The sequence below is a fragment of the Python bivittatus genome, unplaced genomic scaffold, assembly GCF_059951505.1.
Source record: "Python bivittatus isolate LINGU-HERP-01145 unplaced genomic scaffold, Pbiv_v1 ctg000330_np1212, whole genome shotgun sequence".
Taxonomy (NCBI): Eukaryota; Metazoa; Chordata; class Lepidosauria; order Squamata; family Pythonidae; genus Python; species Python bivittatus.
In genome coordinates this window covers 50,539,364-50,559,650 of record NW_028277058.1, presented here as the reverse complement: position 1 = coordinate 50,559,650, position 20,287 = coordinate 50,539,364, and the positions used below count along the sequence as shown (strand labels likewise).

Genomic DNA, 20,287 nt, shown 5'->3' with positions numbered 1-20,287 from the left:
AAATCAAGCAAGGGTACCCAATTTATTCAGTCCAGCAAATGTCAATTTACATTCATATATACCTATCTATCATGCAATTCCCTTTTTTGGATAAGTAACTTAATCCAAAACACAGAGAGGGAATAATAAATAGTAAGCAAAGGGAATGAAAGGCATGAGATAAGAAAAAGGAAAGGAAATACAGTTAAATCTAATTTATAGGAACATTAATTCCCCCTCTCCATGCTTTCTTATCTTTGCAAACCATCCCATCCTTGATTTCATTCTGTACACTTTAAACATTGCCTTCTATTCTTCAAGTTTCTCTCCTGTTGAAGATCTCACCAACTCCATCCAGCCACAATTCTGATTCTCCTTCCTCTTGACCCATTCACTCCTCCTTTATATATTTGTTTTGCAATTCAGTTCTCATTCATTCTTTCTATATGGCCAAACCATATCAACATACTCCTTTCACACTGATCACTCACTTTTGTGTTCACCTTCATTCTGCACCCATTCATTCTTGACCCTATCTCTTTTTGTTTTACCACACACACTTCTTAAGTACCCCATTCCCACTGCATTCAACTTACTTTTATGTTTCTCCTGACATTTCCAACTCTCTTGCTCTTACACACAGCCAATTTTGCTTCTTTTAACAAACAAGAATTCCTTACAACAAGCCATCTACGATCCACTCCCTTTCTGCCAGGTTTTGCATGTCTTAAAATTTCTCCATCCATTTTCTTATCCATAGTAAACATGCTGTGAAGGAATAAAACATTCCTCATATCTGTTTGGCTCATTTTATCTCAGAGACACTTTCTCTTTTCTGAGGGGAAGCAGCTTGAATCTGCAAGAACAAAATTTTGCTGAGGTTAAAATGTTAATGGCAGTACTACCATACTTGGCACACATCAGTCCTAAAATTGCAATTCTACACTATATCTTAGTAGGACTTAGACATAGCAGGACTTATTTTGAGTAAATATTAGCAAGCTGCCCAAAACTTGTGTAAATTTTTTAAAAAACAACTGTAGTTTAGGGTTCGCTTCCTTTTTTGCCAGATCTTTGTAATATCTCCCTGCTGTCCGTCTTTTAAAATTGCCACTCTGCCATTCTTTGGCTCTTGTACTTCAGATAACTTTGTAAAAAACGCCTCTCTGCACTTCATTCATTCTTGGTTTCTAGGGTGATGTTTGCTATGTCACTACATAAGCAATTCTTCTCAGAATAGACCTGAAATGGCAGTTACTACCACATATAAACTAGTAGCAAATGCTGCTGTGTGTGCTATGGTTCATTTCCTTTCTATTATGTTGCATTGTTTACGGATTGTTTCTTGCATTGCCCAATCTTTTGTCTGCTAATGTAACGAAAGACCCCCATTGTCATGCGCAAGAGGGCAGAGTTAACGTTGCTGTGGAAACCTTAACTTTGAATTCCTTGACTGGTGGACACTTAAAAAACAAAACAAACCCTGAGCGAATTAGGGCTGCTGGATTTTTAGCTTCCTTCCCCACTCTTTTAATCTAGTCCCCCCATCCCACTTAATAAGGGAATGAAACCTTATGTGCTTTTGAGAGCATAGCGGAGGACTCCTTAGGAAGGGAAACAGAAGCTGGCCCATTAAATGTGTGGCAAAGTGACTCCATTTGGAGCTAACCCATTCCATCTGTTGATCAGATCCACCGCCACCTCAGTTTATGATAATTTGTAGTGCTATCTCTTGCAAGCTGTAGGAGCATGGATGATGATGATGGTGATGATGGTGATGATGATGATGATGATGATGATGATGATGGCAGAGATGATGTAGGAATTCAATCTAGGCCTTGCTTGTATCATTTTGTGTACTTTTCATTGCTTAGGCTCTGATTAGGAAAGCAAACGTGAACTACTTGTAGGACATGGTCACAGTTGTCATAGTGAAGGAATGTGGTCTGGGCCCTGGGTGAGACCCTGGTTTATTATGAAGGGCTGGGATGGAAAAACAGCATGAGCCAAACTTGATTTGCATTTTTTACTGCATACAATGAGCATATTTGCATGTTATTCCCTTGGGGGTGTGATATAAGTCAAAAGACACTTGACTGGCACATTCTTATGATCAAATAAGCTGGAATTACTCATCCCAAAAAAGAAAATGCAAGAGTACTGATGAAAATTGAACACTGACATTGTTAACAAAACATTTATTTGGAGCAAACATTTATGAGTGGTAGAAATTGCTCAGTATTCAAGCTCATTTTGGGTAATAGAATCATAAGGTTAGAAGGGATCTTAGAGGTCATCCAGTCCAGTTGCCTACCCAGTGCAAGGTCCACTCCAGCAGCTCTGACAGATCATCCAGCCTCCATCTCAGTGTTTCTCAACCTTGGCAACTATAAGGTGTGTGGATTCAACTCCCAGATTTCCTCAGCCAGCAGGTTGAGAAACACTGCTTTATCTGAAGACCTACAAGAGAACTCACCACGTCATGTGGCAGCCCATTGGGCTGACAGCTAATATATTCAGGACGTTCTTCTTCTCTTTAATTGCTAAGTATCAAGACAGAAACTGGAGTTAAACAAATGTGGTACATTTAATGGCACAACCAAGTTAGTTGAAGAGCTAGTGGAAACATTTGCACATTGTTTGAAGCTTGGTTAGGGTTGACCTTCCATATATTTTTGTGACATGATGTGCTGTATGAATCTAGCCTATTTCTCCAGTTTATGGTTCATTATGTATTATGTGAATCCAAAATGTAAGCTAACCCAGTTGCCAGATTGTACTGAATGTTTCACAGGCAGCTTTCAAAAAGCAGCTTTCCCCTTATTCCTTCTGCTCAATTTCCTAAAAAGAAGGAAGCTCTCCCCACAACCCCTCAGAGCCAGCAGACATTAGCACTATCTGCATTTTTACACCCTGATGCTAATCTCATGAGATGCTAATTCTTGCGAAGGAAGAATTAACCATGTGAGGGAGAAGCAGCCCCTGGATTAAGTGGGTTGGTGCCTTCTGCGTAATGTCTGTCTGAGGCTTCCCATGAGAAGGGCAGAAATGCTTGATCTGGGATTCCCATCATAAGTGGGCTTCCTGCTGACTTGGTACCAACAGGATCCTGAGCATGTTAGCTGCTGCAGTATGGCCTATGAATAAGTCTTATTTCTGGCCAAATGTTTCTTCTGGTGTTCTATTTTTAGTAGCACAGTTCTCCGTTTGAGCAAATCTTGTGGTTTCTCTGAATGTGCTGTCTTCTCTCTTACCTCTCTATAATTGTAGTAGCAATATAATTGTTAGCAGCAGGAACAAATCAGCATCCGAGTCTACTTTTGTGCAATTTCATCATCTTTTCTTTGGTTTCTCATGTTCTCCTTTGGACCCGAGATATGATTGTGGCCAGTTATTCATGTGGAATGGGTTCTGCCCCATCTTCAGCATGACAGCCCTTAAGATCCTTGAGAACAACTACCGTGCCTTTCTGAGTCTTTTCCTCTCCAGGTTAAGCATACCCAGTGTTTCTAACCTTTCTTCATAATCTCTTCTTTCCAGGCCATTTGTCATTATGGGTGTTCTTCTTTGGACATAGTCCAGTGCCCAGAACTAGACACAATGTTCTAGGTACTCTCTGACGTATGCAGAATGGAGTGGAACAATGATTTCTCGTGATCCTGACACTGTACTTACATTGATGCGGCCTAGGATGGCATTTACTGTTTGCAGCTACATCCCACTGTTGGCTCATATTCAACTTGTGCTCCACCAAAATACCTTGGTTAAACGTCTTCTTGTCCAGTATGGTATCCCATGTCCTATAATCATGCTTTTCCTATCCAAATGAAGGACTTTTCATCTTGCTAGTTTCTGCCTATTGTTCCAGCTTGTCAAGATCCTCCTGAGTCTTGATACTATTCCCATCTATCTTATCCTACCTTTCCAAATTTGATAATCGTATTTCCTCTGCCCTCATCCAAGTCATTGATAAATAAGCTGAACAGCACAGAGCCTAGATGGTCTTAAGCTGACCCAACATTCAGCACAGAGTGCTTAGGAAGTCTAATTCTTCCACACTGAGCTGCCTCCAAAATGGCTCATGAGAGAATATCGAGGGCTGTATATCTTCCCATTTTTTTCTTTTAATTAATAAGGATCACAATAGCATTATCTTGAAAAGATAAATTGGATTGGATCTGGTTAGTGTTTGGATTGGAGACTACCAGGGAATGCCAGGGCTGTAAGCTGCACTGGGAAGTTAAAAAAAAAAAAGACATATTCCTTTTTGCATTTTTGCAGGAGAACAACAGGGATGTGCCAAAGTAAACACCAGGAGTCGTGCTCAGCTCAAGAGAATCTTTATCTTTGCCCTGTAAGAAGTTGGGTCAGGTTCCAGCATCATCTTTTACTGAGCACCTTTTAGAAGGGAAGCCAGATTCGTCAGCAAGAATAAGCAATTACAGGATTCAAGTGAAAACCTACATCCATATTAACTTTTATTTATTATTAAATTAGATTTATATCCCACCTTTAATTTTTAATTTTAATTTTTTTTTACAACTCAGGGCAGCATACATAAAGTTCCCTTCTGTTTTCCCCACAACAACAACCTTGTAAGGTGGGTTGGGCTGAGAGAGGGTGACTGGCTCAGAGTCACCCAGCTGACTTCTGTACCTAAGGGAAGACTAGAGCTCACAGTCTTCCAGTTTCTAGTCCAGCAGCTTAATCATTGCACCAGCCTGGCTTCTCTCTTTTAGAGAGCTAAATTCACATGACACATTCAAGCTGTTATGTGGTTAGTTCAGTTTTGGTTTAGCATATCCTGGTTAGTTAGCCATGGTTTACAGGTTATGGCAAATCTAGTAATTGTGGTTAATTCACTAAAATATAGTTAAGAAACCATGGCGTAGTGGGATGAAAGAATTCAGTCTATATGTTCATCCTCTATACCAGTGTTTCTCAACCTTGGGAACTTTAAGATGCGTGGACTTCAACTCCCAGAATTGCTGGCTGGGAATTCTGGGAGTTGAAGTCCACGCATCTTAAAGTTGCCACAGTTGAGAAACACTGCTTTATACTGAAAACAAGTCTGACAAAAGAGAATGACATTTATTATTCTGAACAGTTATGCATATAGCAGCATCTTAACCATAACAGCTGAAGCTCACTTGTGTGAAATGTCCACTGGAATTTGTGGCATTTCGTTAAGAATACATATGCTTCTTGAGGGTGCAAGAAGGGGAGCTAAAAGAATCATATTGAGAATATGGAAATGTGGTATTATTCCAGATGTCAAGGAATGGTCGTCAGAAATGTGTGATTTATCTCTTTGGAAAAGACAATATTTTCTACTAATAAAAGATGCAGTAAAATGTGTTACTGTGGCAGAGGTGTGATATTTTACAATAATATTTTGTACTGATTATATTATAGTAGTGTATTCATTAGTAAGCCAGTGACTATTGATAAGAATAAAATTTAAAGTAGTTTTTTCCCCTTCATCTTTCTTTCTTAGTTTGTATTTTTAGTTTGTTTGGGGTTGTCTTCTTTCTAAACTTGTTTTTTTTAAGTTTAAAGATTGTTTTGTTAAGTATGCATGTATAAAATAAGTAATGTTAAAAAAATGACGGGGCAAGAAACTGATCTGTGGAATATCTAAAAACATACTTGATCGTGAGCTGGTATCCAAGAACACGAGATATTACGATTATTTGTCAAGTCAGGCCATAGAGACAAACTTCTTATGCACATTGTTAAATTGCCACTATGCCTTTCTTTCCCCCTCCCCAGTTTGCTGAGGAACCTAACGCTAGTAACAGATACTCCAGAGGAGACCTACCTGACTCAAGCTTTCATTTGGAACAAATTTGAAATTATCTTCAACGCTGCTTCTGGCATTATTAATTATGCACCTGTGTTCAAATCCTACTTCTATCAAGGGCTGCTGGAACTCTATGAAGATAATGTGCAGTATGTTGAGCTCAGAGTTCTGCTGCCACAGGTAATGCAGTTTTTTTCCTCCTCCTCCTCCTCCTCCTCCTCCTCCTCCTCCTTCCTCCCTCCTCCTTCGAAAAGGTACTGCTTGGATGCTTCTGGCAGAATTGAGAAAAAAAATGTTGTACTCTTTTCACATATGATTATCAAAATTCAGAAACTACCAGAGAGAGAGAGAGAGAGAGAGAGAGAAAGAGAGAGAGATGGCTCTTACATCACGTATTCACCAGCCTCTGGGAGCAGGGGAAATGTGTATTTCCTGTGTGGTGCCTTTACTTCCAGGAGGCAGTACATAACTGGTTTTGCCTATACTGGGACTCGTCGGACATAGATCTTATTCTGTGGTTTCAACCCCACAGAGTAAGAGTTGGCTACATGCATCCAATGAGTCCATATTTACAATGAAATTGGTCACGTGCTGCCTCCTGGTGATCTCTATAAGCAAGGGGTTTTCTGTGGCTTTCCTGTGAAAGCTTTTTTTCACGTGTTTTAAACTTTTGTGTATTCTTGTTTTGCCCACAGGTGTATGAGCTGGATGGAAGTCTGCATGATAAATTTTGGTCTGTGGCAGCTTATGAAGAAGTGGCTAAACAATTTGTAAAGGATCACCCTGATTTTGTGGGTGCAAAAATTATATATACAACACATCGGTAAGGGATGTCTAGGTAGCTTTGTCAGCAGGGACAGGCCCATACATTTGAATTTAAGAAACTAATATTAATTAGCAAGGTGGAAGGGCACAATTATAGTGGCATTGAAAGACCTGAAGGACCAGCTTGAAGATAGATCCTCCTGGGAAAAAAATCTGTGTGTTTGCTAAGAGCTGACATCAACTTGATGGCACATAATCAATATTAACTAGCAAAAATAAAACCATCTTCATTTTTTTAAAAATAAAACCATCCTTAAGTAATGACTAAAAACCCCAGCATTCTCTTTATAGCTGTCTATCATATGATTATCTAGAGATGTGTTCTCTCCCGGCTCCCACTAGGGTCAGAAAGGGGGTGAGCATTGTGAATCCATAATTCAGGGGTGGAGACCTTGTGGCCCTCCAGACATGGCTGAATTGCAGAGCTGCACCCATGTCGTCATGGCCAATGGCAAGGGAAATTTGGCAACACTAGAGTTACCACTAATTCCCCATCCCTACCATAGCTCTTTTCTGCACAAAAGTTTAAGGCCTACCGGTCTCCTTCCTTCCCTCCAAGCTACTTCTTACGGCCATGGAGTAGAAACTAGATCAGTGCTTCTCAACCTTGGCAACTTTAAGATGCATGGACTTCAACTCCCACAATTCTGGGAGTTGAAGTCCACGCATCTTAAAGTTGCCAAGGTTGAGAAGCACTGAACTAGATCAACTGATACAAAGAGAGCTAAAAGTGATGGAATTTGTGGGCTTGTGGGGGAACGTTAAAGGGAAGGGGCTTGACAGTTCATGGGTACGTGGCTCAGGTAGGATTGAACCTTGTCACCTCTGAGGTTGGGATATAATGAGTTCTGAATCTTCAGATGGATTAACCTAACATATGTTGTAATAGCAGGGAGGAATAACTTGGCTTATTCCAAGCCAATCCTAATTGAGCTTGATATCACAATGAGCATGTAGAAGAATTTCAGACATGAAGTACATGCATGGCACTGTAAAAAGGAATCCTTTCTGGCATGTTTCCCCAATCTGGTACCCTCAAAACTCTTCAGGTATTGTGAGATTTATAGTCTAACACATGGCAAGGGTACCAGCATTGGCAGGGCTGATGTGAGTTAAGTATTTTGTTCCAAATCTTCATTCATTAAAAGGGAGACTGATTAAATATGTAGCCACATCTTAGCTCACAGGTGAGTTTTCTGTCTAGAAAGGCCAAAAACACAAGAGTTAGACCTCTCCCAGGGTGAATGCATTCGTTAGTACACAAGTATAGTCCCGATAACTCTCAGCAGATTAAAAATAAAACGATGTTAGCAGACAATGAATGCCAGAATTGTATCCATATTTGATGGAGGTCAAGCAATTTTTTAAATTAAGAAATATTATTCAATCATGTACTTGTTTTCAGACTGGGGCTGGCTTCTGCTCTCTGCAAGAAAAGAATTGGGGATGTGCAACAATTAAAGGGGGAAAAGGGATTTGGAACATAGGTGAACATGCATGCCACAGAGTGGCATGCTGCTAAATGTTTAAGAATTGGCTCTGCCAACTCCATTGCCACGGTTGCTGCACCACTAACTGCGGAACAGCAGATTGGCACTCTAGGCGTCGAGACTCACCTCTGCTGTCAACCAGCTTGCAAAATGCCAGAAAATTTAACAGTCTGCTCTCATGAGCCGGCTCCAGCACACCACTGATGACACATCTACTGAAACTGCACCTTTTTTTAGCCACGCAATCCCCAGAAAGGATGGGGCACCTTTCAGAAGGTGCTGACAGATCAATTACCCTGCATGAATCCCCCGTTCCCCTTCAAATCCAGATTGCTGCCTGGCCCTAATATTTTTCTTTTTCACTGGTTAAAAAGAGAGATTTACATTTTATACAGATATTCCTGCGAACAGATGGGTTTTCTGCTGCAGATGAGCTATGCTTCCTCCTGCTCGTGCTCTTCGAAGATCATACAGAGCCACTGTGATATCCTAGCTGGATTGGAGGTGGTTGACTTGCGTCCGCCAGATCCATAGAGCTCACTTGGTGACTTTGGGTTGCTCACTGTTTCTCAGCCCAACGAACTTCATAAGGCTGCTGTGGTGAGAATAAAAATTAGGAAAGGTGGTATACTGTATGTATAAGCTGAGATTTTTAGGTGCCAAAATGCACCCCAAAAATTGTATTCAGCTTATCCACAGATGGGCTTATCCACAAGTATATACGGTAATACTTTTTTTTAAACATACCTGTATTTCCCATATATACTCATGTATAAGCCCATCTGTGAATAAGCAGACTCTCGAATTTTTAACCAAAATATCATGAAAAATGCCAGTCAGCTTATCCACAGGTGGCATGTTTTTTCACGGTATTTTGGTTAAAAATTTGAGGGTTGCCTTATCTGTGCATGGGCTTATCCATGAATATATACTGTATAAACATAATAAATAAAATAAAATAAATAAATTCCCTCATTACTTCTTTCTCCAGGTTGTAGGTGAGCTGGTTAGGTATTTATTCTTGTTTTTCAGGCATCATACAAGTTTAACCAAATACTTGCTCAGCACTTTTTAATCAGTACAACAGCAACCACAACTTTTTTCCTTGATGTTGTTCTCCTGCTTTTGTTTTTCAGAAAGCAGAGCATTTCCCGGATTGAAGAAGCTATTCGTACAGCCATGGCACTCAGAACTAAGTTCCCAGATACTGTGGCAGGGTTTGATTTGGTAATTCCTGATATTCCTTACTGGGTTTAATATTTTATCTTAGAAGGACTGCAAGGGGATGAAATACTGGGGAGCTAAAGCATTGAACCTGCAGTCCCATCTAGGAATACCTGCTAGCCCTGTGAGGTAGTCCAGACAAGAAGCACAACTAGGAATACTAGCTCTATCTTTATTGTTAGGTTACATTGGTATTTCTCAACCTTGGCCACTTTAAGATGTGTGGACTTCAACTCCCAGAATTCCCCAGCCAGCCATGCCAGAGGGTCCCTTCTGAAATGTTTCCCATGCCATTCCCCCCTTCTGTGCGCTGATTCATCTTTTACATGCCGGTTGTCCAGTCTACAGCTCTCTCTCCTGTGTCCCACGGTCATTCCCACATACCGTTTCATCACCTTATCGCGCCCCAATTACGCTCCCTGAGCTTTTCGCCATTTCCATCATTTCTTGGAATGTATTTATTATTTCTTTAAAGACTGTTTTTGCATTGTATTTCAATTGATTTTATCTTTTCTGTAAACTGCCCGGAGTCGCTTTTTAACGAGACGGGCAGCGACAAATCTGATATATAAATAAATAAATAAAAATAAAGGAAGGATGCAAGCACCATTACTGCTGAACCTCTAACATAAATCTGGGATGGAATATTATCAGTATAGAGCAATCCTTGTGAATGTTGCCCATGCTGATCAAGTGAGAAACTGAACCATAGCACTCCCATACCTAAGCTCTGTACCTCACCGTTGGGTTGGAGACTACCGCTTCACAACCCATTTCATTTGCCAGCCTTTCCCAACATAATATAAAGCCAACCCTCTTCACCTCTGCTTTGCCTTCACCAGTTGCAGGCCGCCAATGCTTTCAGGTGCTCACTACTGCTATCTGATGAATGTGAAACATGAGCTGGGAGATGGGACATGGCAGGCAGGTAGGTAGTTAGTTTGCCTCCCTGTGAAAGAGCGGGAAGAAAAAGTTAGCTTTTTGAAGTGGGAAGCATCCAGTTGCTTGTCATGGGCCACTGTTGGTTTACAGTTGGTTGATTGCTATTAATGGTGTGGATCTGTTTGAAGGGTGTTTTTTTTTTATGACAATTGGTTATTGATACATTAATAATATATAAGTCCTGAATGCTGATCCAGAGCAATGCTGTTTTCAGGTTGGTTGGGAAGATGGTGGATACTCTCTCTGGGAACTGAAGAAAGCCTTAATTTTGCCAAAAACTCTAGGAAATCATTTGCCGTATTTCTTTCACGCTGGGGAGACAAGTAAGTACAAATACATCACAGTGCACATTTGAAGGACAAGAAGCAGCTAGGAAATTAATTCTGGAAACTTCTATGTAATTACTTCTGAGCTGAACCTTTTGAACACAGTAGTAGGTACTTCTAAGTAAGTATACACTAATATTTGATACTCACTCATCGATGCTGAGATCAGATTGCCACTCCCAGGAATTCTCGCACACTTTTATCTCCAACGTACAGAAGAATATAAGAAAGCCAGTGTGATGCAAAAGACAGGACAAATGGGGGGGGATCCTTGAAGATTGCCACACCTGTTTGGCAACTTTGGGCAAATGATTTTAGTTGAGTCTCATACAGAGTCTTGCTCCATTGATAAAATGGGTATATTTTGTGACTTATTTTGAGTCCTTGAGAACTCCAGACAAATAGTTTGTGAGAATTATTCATGCTTCCCAAAAGGCTTTTCCATACTGCATTAATATTTTGTCTTTCAGAATAGAATTTTGAGAGAGTTGACTTAAATGTATTGGGACCATGATGGCCGTCATTTTGTAAAGATACAATAACTATCTTTTTTTCTATATTACTCAGACTGGGAAGGCATTTCTGTAGATAAAAATGTGTTGGATGCTCTGCTATTGAACACCAGCCGGATTGGTCATGGATTTGCCCTTGCCAAGCATTCAGAAGCTAGGAGGTTGGCATTGAAGGAGAATATTCCTGTAGAAGTCTGTCCTATTTCTAACCAGGTATTGTTCACATAGAAGAGAGATGAGCATTGCTCTGGAATCTTCTGGGGTGGGGCAGGAAAGGGGAATAATTTATTATTTCCAATCCTCTACAGGTCTCATAGGCTGCTATAGAAAATGAAAACACCAGGTTTTATTTGGGAATATGCCTATCAGCCCAGGAGGAAAAAAAGATAAAAGTTGGGGAGCATCCTGGGTGTTAGGTTAGATGTGATGACAGAGAACTATAGGGAAAATCTGGAGTTAACTCTGGTTGGGGCCCCTACTTAGCAGAGTGTATGTGTGCAAATAGCCCATTAAGAGTGTTTAGAGACAAATGATTGAAGTCTAAAGAAGAAGTTAACTTTAATAAGAAAATTGTACGGGTAGAAACACTATCTCTGAGCTTTCTATCTACATGGTGGAATGCAGAAACAAGAAGAAAATACACTATAGCGAGCAGGTTGAAGAGTAGAGTATCAGTCTTTCAATCACGGGAGAGTAGATTAGAGCTAGAAAGAAAATACTGTCCCACCCTTTCCATGCTATCTCTGTTTATAATGCCCCTAGTAGTCAGGAGGATAAAAGGTGCAAAGAGTCATAGTTTCTGGAGCTGCATTGTGATGACTGGAAGCAAAGAGCCTGAAACCAGACAGGACTATCATCAAAACATGGTGCAGATATTCTCCACATTCAGGGATGGGAGAAAGAGAAGTAAGATTTAAACCCTGGGGCTGTTATATATAATGGATTTGATTGCCAGATTCTGCAGGAGCTGATCTTCTTTATTGGTAGGGCTTCTTGTATCTGCAATGAGAACAAGTTATCTAAATCTATATTGGTTTACATTGAATTATATTTTATCCCTTTGCCTGTACTGCTCTTAGACATAAGCACACACCAAATAAAAACACTACAACTACTACTGTACTACTATCCAAGCCTTGTCCTACTACTACTACTGTACTACTATCCTGTCTTATCCACTGCTAACTTCTGAGTGCAGTCCAAGTTTCCAAAGAAAGATGTATTGCCATGTGCTGAGTGCATCTCTGATAGCAAGATCAACTACCCTACTCCAAGCTCATGGGAAGAAAAAATGTACTCAGGAGTGCAGAGTAAAATCACAGCTACCAACCCTCTTGCAAATCTGTTGCCCTCATTAGTCACTGAGTTAACAAGTCCATCTAGGTTGCCAAGTGGCTATGATATAGAGCATGACATTGGCAACCTAGATGGATCTGTTAACTCAGTGAATCACTATCCCAGCAAGTGGGGCAGAATTTACTTCTGCCAGAGGCTCTTGTGGACACCCAACATCGAGTAGTCATAGTGGCAGCAGTAGCAGTTCTCTAATGCCAAACAAATGCCTCTGTGCCTGATGGATACAATGGGAATACCGGCAGATTTGCTAACTTCCTCACTCTGTGTGATTTATAGGTACCTCTAAGACCTCAGAATTTCTCCACAGACCAATTGCTCTCTTGACAGAGGGAGCTTGTGAGAGGAAGGATGCATGGTGAAGTTAGTGCTTCTGCTCCTCCCTCTCCGGTTCCCTTTTAAGAGCTTTTCCATTATTTGGCATACCAGCCAAGCAGGTACAGCTGAAGAGTAAAAGGTGGCACAGAAGGGAAGAAGTGGTGAGGTGGGACTGAGAAGAGAAGATATGAAGATGAAACAAATGCAGTAAAGAGGAAGGACAATTGAGAAGAAGAGAAAGAAAAGAGCCCAGGAAGCCTGAAATATCTATCCAAGACTTGTTGATTCACCAGGAGTTGATTCCTGAATGCTGGTTGAGTTTCTGGAGAGAGGTTTATTGCTGTACCCTGCTTGAAGCTCTGAAAAACATCTCCAATAAGAATAACCTCACTATTTACCTTCTAGTAAAATAGGTATTTAGTTGCTGGCCATATCCAAATGGCAGCTCTTTTGTGCATCAGCAAGCCCTCCCTATGACAGTGATTTTGTGTACATCCAGATATGTTCTCAGAATTCTGAATGTTCCCTTGTACCAATGGCCTGACAATCAAATGCAGGTTTTACCTAAAATGGCGATAACTCTTTGCTCATGTGTTCCTCTTCTTCAAGGTCCTGATGCTAGTATTGGATCTGAGAAACCATCCTGCTGCTTTTCTGCTGTCAGAGGGTCAACAGGTAGTGGTTGCTTCTGACGATCCATCCATCTTTGGAGCAAAGGGATTATCCTATGACTTCTATGAGATCTTTATGGGTGTAGGAGGAATGAGTGCCGATTTGAAAACTTTGAAGCAACTGGTGCTAAACTCTTTAAAGTAAGTGCATCTCTCTTATATGCTGATATTTATGGACAAAAAAGGCTGTGTAGGTGCAAACCTATGTCCAAGCAGTCAGGGCAATAGTAGGGACAATTTCTGGAGCCAGCTGGACTTTTCACATATATCACCACCCCAGTTTATACCAGCAATGAATTTAGAGTCAACAAAATTTGGATAGGAAATCCAAATATGAAACTACATTTATCCTGCCATAACATGTTCTCTTTGCAACAAAAAAATGAAAATACACACCTTGCTAAATGCTAAAAAAAAAATTAGGGATTTGATGTGCAACCAGGTGGAGTCTTCTGCACAAGCATGCACACTAGAAAGAAATTCTACAAATGCTACAGATTCTCCCTTTGTCTATTTATTCTGCCCATCACCTTCTTCCTAAGGGTGCCAGTCCTATTAAAAGTCCTACTAAACTCAGTAAGGTTTATTTTTATTAGATCTGCCAAAGCAGAATGGTGCATATCTTCTATCCCTCCGTCTCTCTCCTGTTGGTGCCATATCTGCCTCTGCTCCTCACTCTCTGAAATGTCTGCATGAGAGAGTTGAGCAACAGGCTTTGAGAGCTACAGGTGCTAGTGAATAGACAGGCAGGAATAGGACCAACGTGTGGCGTAGCTAACTTTAGCAACAACAATACCTAAACTAAACAAGCTGTTCATTCCTGCTGCATGACAGGGCTGATTCTGAATTAATTATAATTATTGTTAAGCCAAGATAAGAAATAAAGCAATCACATAATTACAGAAGAAACGCCATTTTCGTGTTTTGTGGAAATTTGGAATGGCAGTGACGATGGATAACATCTGTGAGCATGAAGGCATTGTTTGAAGGAAGACATTGGTGTTTGGGGGAATACTGAGAAATTTTCTGGAATTTCTAAAAGTTAGCATTAGATTCAAGTGTAAGGGGAAAATCCATCAAATATACATTCTGAAAGTGTGTAAATTGAATCTACTTACCATAACACAGCAAAGCTGAGAATTTTGAAGTGTGTAATCATGTGATGTCCTCAGACTTTTTTTTTCATCCTAAACCTTCTCTGATCATGCTATCAAACTTCAGCCTCTGATTTCCTTCCATTTTGAGGCATGAAAGACAAAGAAAACAGTAGTGTAAATCTTAAAATAAGCTTACCACAATTAAAGGGAGAAATAATTCCAGAAATGTTTGGCCTTGGCAATATACTCTGAGAATAAGCCTTGCTGAGTTTAGTGGGAGTCAACTTCTGAGTAATTTCATTAGCAAAAAGATTTCATTAGCAGAAAGGAAAATATATCTCTGGAAAATGCAACGTTTTGATTTGTCCTGTATTGTAGGACTTCCTAATCTCTTTCTTAAAACATCTCTTAAAACATCTCCCTGTCTTTGTAAACTGTGGTGCAATCACTTTCAACTCCAAGCAATCATAGTCATAAAGAATCTGTGTAGAACATGATGATTAAAGATACAGCTTGTGGAAAGACCTTTATATACTTGCAGTCCTATGCATCTTTATGGGCAGTAAATATAAGTGACTCAGTAGGACACTAAGGGTGATAGGCATACAGTTGAGTGGCATGAGTACAATTTATCATTTAGAATTCCTGAAGCCAACACTTATTCAAGTAAAGACTGGCAATGAACTGGGGCATTGCTCTCTATTCCTCCTAAATTCTGTTTACCTAAAGTTGCATGAATCCTTAACATGCCAACCTTCAATCTTGAAGCCAAAGGATTTTTTAACATTCTATGGCCTCCATCTGGCACTCTCCTGTTGTTGTTCAGCAGAAGCAGTGGAGTGAATTGGACTCAGCAAAGCCATCTAAGGAATCCTGACTTAGTGCCCTCAGGCTGCTGGACACTAGCCTCAAGCACAGCATCACAAATCTGATCCAGTCCTGGACACAGTAGTACAACAATGTCAACTCCATCAGCTTTTCTTCCTCTGACTCTGGGCTTGAGGCTGGGGCCAGGACAGCTACTATATTAAGAACTTTTGCTGAGTTATAAAGCTATCCATACCCTTGAGTCAGGGGAAAAAAAATGTTGGCATTTGTTGTCTCATTACCTATCCATGTCTTGCTTCTTTACCTTTTTCCCAGTTGCAAAAGACACCTGACTTCCCTCCAAAGATAGTGGGTGACAAATTCTAACAGATTTGACTCACTCAGGCAGCATTGGAATAAGGGGGGAAATCTACTTTAACAGTGGTACAGTTAAGGATGACTTCAGCCTTCCTCACTCCCAGGACTGGGGACAAGATCAAGGCAATGTCATGAGTACAGGGCAGAAAAAAGATGTTGCTGGCTATGTTGGCACCACCATTAAGTGCAAGTGAGAATGTGGCTTTAACATGGTTAATTGGGAAGCAAGCCATATACATTCAGTATTTTCTACTTGAATAAAAGTGGGTTGAATTTTAAGATTATGACTTTGGGGGGCAGGAGGGAGGAGGGCTGCCTGCAATCAGTTCTTAAATAATATCTTGTTATCGTTGACTCTTTTCCCTTTGTAGATACAGTAGTATGCAACCTGATGAGAAGGACAGGGCCTTGAAGATTTGGCAAAAAAAGTGGGACCACTTCATAGCTCAGTTCGGCAGCTTCTTTCCAAAGGGCTGCTAGAAATAGGCCATGGTACAGGTACTATACAAAATCTTGCTTCTCCCAGCTACTTTGATCAGATCATTGCTCCTTTAACAATCTTGCAAATGATAAAAATAATTGAAATCAGAATGTACTCCATAATGGTAGAGTTTGTTGTATTGAGATTGAATAGAAGTAGTGATCTTTTCCCCTTTAATAGTGGAAGGTTTTCTGATTTTTTGGTTATATTGGTAGCTGTTGTTGTATAAAAATACAACAAAATGTTGTTTGTTGTGGAAAAATAGGAAGCAGGAGTATTAAGTACAGTATGTTTGCCACCTTGGATTGACCAATTATTTATTTTAAAAAAAGGCAGGATAAAAATATAATAATAATTATTATTAATAATAATAATACCACATCTACCTATCCCAGATCCTTGGGAAGGATTTGATAGGTGGATAAAAATGCCAAATTCAGTCTAAATATCTGGCTGACTGTGAAACCAACCATAATAATAATATTGATTTGATTCTTTTTTATTAAATTGTGCTGTATGTTGCTCAGAGTGGTTCGTGACTGGAACAGCCCATAAGCCCAATAAAATAAATAAAGGAATGAATGAATGAATGATTGATTGATTGATTGATTGATTGATTACCTGTAGATACTTAACACAGATTAGAGTTCTTGGCTCTAATTGTAACAATTGCTCATGATTACTTTTCTTCATCAAACTTGTATCATATGAACTATCAGAAGAGAAACAAATACCTGCCTTTTAGGTTAGAAAAATATAGAAATACAATTAAATACCTTCACATCTCATTTATTTATTTATTTAATTTCTATAGCCATCCATCTCAACCAAGTGACTCTGGGCAGGGAATGATTCTAAAACAATAAAAACAGTTAAAAACAATACAAAAATAAATATATACAGCAGCTGAGAAAATTATAATAATTATCAATAATATAATTAAAAAGCCAATGTTTAAAACAAATTGTAGCCTAATTTTAAAACATATAGCAGAGGTGAGAACCTTGTTGACTTTCAGATAACCAGTGATGAGGGATGTTTGGAATTTAGTTCAGAAACATCTGAAGGATCACACATTTCAGTTATGCAGATGTAATATTATTTATTGAATTTATATATTCCATTTCATACAAAACTAAAGTGATTTACAAAATTATAATAAAGTGGAATGTAGTAACATTATAGATACTACTAACTAACAATATTTCTACTGGGACACAACACCATCAGGATAAAGCAAAAAGCTGAGTTTTTTAGCCACTCAAGTCAATCAATTAATATACTAGCTGTACTATATATTGAGTTAGAAACTGATATTAGAGTTGAATATGAATTATGTTTTATCTTTTCCCCATAATTACCAGCAATACAACAAATTATAAAATGTTTTCTTAATTTATTAGTTGCCAAATTCAAGATTTTTCTCCCTGGCACATGTATGTATATATGCTTGGTGACTGTGAGAAGGGTTGATCTCTGATTAATATCTTCTTCAATTCATCATTGGAATTTTATTTGACTAATCAGATTTGATTTTCACTATAAGTACATGAATAAAGCACATTTTCTCTGGAGGAAAAAATATTTGTAGACAATGATTGCATATTTTGTAGTACATACTTTGTCAAGAGGCATGCTTTTTTGTGTGTATCAGAGATGAATGCTATTCTTGTGGTACCTGTTTATAATTTTTTTGTATATTTATTTTAAAACTTCCTTTGATAAAATGCTGATGATCACTTATGAACATATTAATCATATAATGGGGTGTATATGAATCTTACCTTACTCCAATAAATATTTATATCATATACTGTGCTGAAGTTAATTTTCTCCATGCAGTAATAAGAAATTGACAAATGAATTAAATGTGTCTTTAAGAAAGATTGTGGCCTCATAATCAAGTAAACAGAGCTGTTTCTGTGTTATATTTCAGTTGGTGAAGTGGAAGTATTGATGATTAAACATAAATGTGCTGACTGAATAATCTCTATCTTTAGTGTGGTTACATGTAATTCTGTAGTGTTTTATTTGAGCTCCAGTCCAAAACCTTGCTAAAGTAAAATCTATTAAAATGCTAAAGATCAGCCTAACCTAAGTTCACTTGAAGCATAAGTGGAAGCTGAATGACCCAGGAGTGAAGAGATGATGGTAAATCTGGGTTTATATAACACTAATTGATGAGTTAATGAAAACATGGTTTATTGAACTAACCCAACTGTCTAGATTTGCAGAACACACTGAATCATAAACTAACCTTGATTGCTGGATTTACATAACATGCTGAGCCAAAAATTACTTTTATATTTTGGAACAAAAAAGAGGCTTTTACCTGGTATAAACATGCTAATCCATGATTTGCTCAGTGATGGTTTATTAAATAGATCACTTTTGATTAGATTAACAGAATATGCTAAACAATAAACATGATTTCATACACCCTAATGGTTAGATTTTGCCAAGAACAACCAAAAAACACGGTGGCATAGATAGAATAATCCTCCAATGTTCTCTAAGTCCAAGATCTCAGTACTAGCTCAGAATCCATGTAATGACAAGTTTTCCTTCTTTTATTTATCATTACAAAATTACACCTGTGAATCATGCTTCAGCCTGAAAATTGACTGTCAGAATACATTTCTAATGCTGCTTCCCTGAAAACAGCAATATGTGTCATAGTGATAACTGTAACGTGCAGTGATTATTACACATATAATCCCCCTTTCAAAACATTGTTCATTACAACCAATCATAGTCTAGTATGCAAATAAGCCAGACAGGTCAGGAAGAGGAACAACTAATTCATGTCTTATAGTAGCATGGAAGAGAAAATTGAACTAGACCAAAAGGTAAGTTGGAGTCATAGTTTCAGTAGTGGTAAGGGAAGGACTTGGAATTATAGGCAAAGCCCAGCTGAAAATTAGATTGAGTAGACTAGATAAACCATAGTAAGATACTTTTCAGTATGCTCTTTAGGTCTGAGCAGCTTGTATCCCCAAACCTCCTTGTGGTTCTATATCCCCAACTTCCTTGATCTCTGCCTATGATGACTGTAACTGATGGGAATTGGAGGTATATTAATTTCATACTTTGCTTGAGGTTACAATAGTTCTTAAATTATTGTCTAACATTCATAAGCAATATAGACTCAAGTTCCCTAGGACAAGGAATATTAAATATTGTTACTGCCAGATTCCTCAAAACTTTATCTTAGATAAGGTAAAGACCATTTTGTCATAAGAAAACTACTGTCTGATCTAATCTGCCAGCCTAAACCTCCAGCTTGCTAGCAAAAGGTGAGCATCCTGATTTACAGACCCTCAGGATCTATTATATCTGTGAGGGTCCTCCAGTTTGCTATTGTGGATATTAAGATCTTCTGCTGATTTTATACCATAGTTGCTTAAAATGAGATCCCAGAACAGAAGTCTTAATCTTCAAATTGAGAAAAGATAAATAACTCTACACATGAAGAGAGAAGCCTCACAAGGGCTAAGCGTGGCCCCCGATCTGAAAAAAAAAAAATGCAAATCCCCATTCTGCATATCTTTGCACATGTAGTTCTTGTGGAGAGCCGCAGGACAAGTAGCCACTACTTTATCCCATTTACACTATGGGAATCTGACTTTGCAGATGTAAAATCACAAGTGATTGTTTGAAATGACCTTCTGACCCAGGGAAGCATTGCTTCATTTAGATTTTGATAGCAATATTTTGTGTCCTCTCCTAGCCTTGTCTCCTCAAGATGCTTTAGTTTTATGCTTTATTGCTATTCCTGCCTCTTCAAGATGGTTTATCCCTAATTTTAGAGCTCAGCAGGGTTGATGGTTATATTGTCAAGTGCCCTGCGGCGCTTTGCCAACCATATTGTGTTAACCCACTCTACCGCGAGAGCAGTGATCGCTTGACTGCATATCTTCTTGACTATGTTTTCAAAATTGATACCTTGCCTTACTGGGGCAGCTTATTTTGATAATAAATAAATGCAGTTTCCTTTGCCCAGCGTTATAAGTAGGCTGTTCTGAGGCCAGGTTTCGCAGTGAATATGATTTGTGTGAGCTCCTTCAAATGAAATCTTCCT

General features: G+C 39.0%; 1 protein-coding gene across 4 annotated transcripts in view; it reads left to right on the top strand.

Moving 5' to 3' along the window:
• The window catches only part of ADA2 (adenosine deaminase 2), a 35,179-nt gene extending 16,999 nt beyond the window's left edge, over positions 1-18,180 (top strand). For 3 of the 4 annotated variants that reach the window (XM_025174137.2, XM_025174136.2, XM_025174135.2), the window contains 7 exons: positions 5,752-5,962; positions 6,478-6,605; positions 9,234-9,324; positions 10,478-10,586; positions 11,157-11,314; positions 13,382-13,584; positions 16,097-18,180. In XM_025174137.2, coding sequence (XP_025029905.2) covers positions 5,752-5,962; positions 6,478-6,605; positions 9,234-9,324; positions 10,478-10,586; positions 11,157-11,314; positions 13,382-13,584; positions 16,097-16,205 — 1,009 coding nt within the window. In that variant the 3' untranslated portion in view covers positions 16,206-18,180. Of the gene's footprint in view, positions 1-5,751; positions 5,963-6,477; positions 6,606-9,233; positions 9,325-10,477; positions 10,587-11,156; positions 11,315-13,381; positions 13,589-16,096 lie in introns of those variants that run through there. The other variant, XM_088141267.1, reaches the window with a different exon arrangement.
• Positions 18,181-20,287: the final 2,107 nt, after the last annotated feature.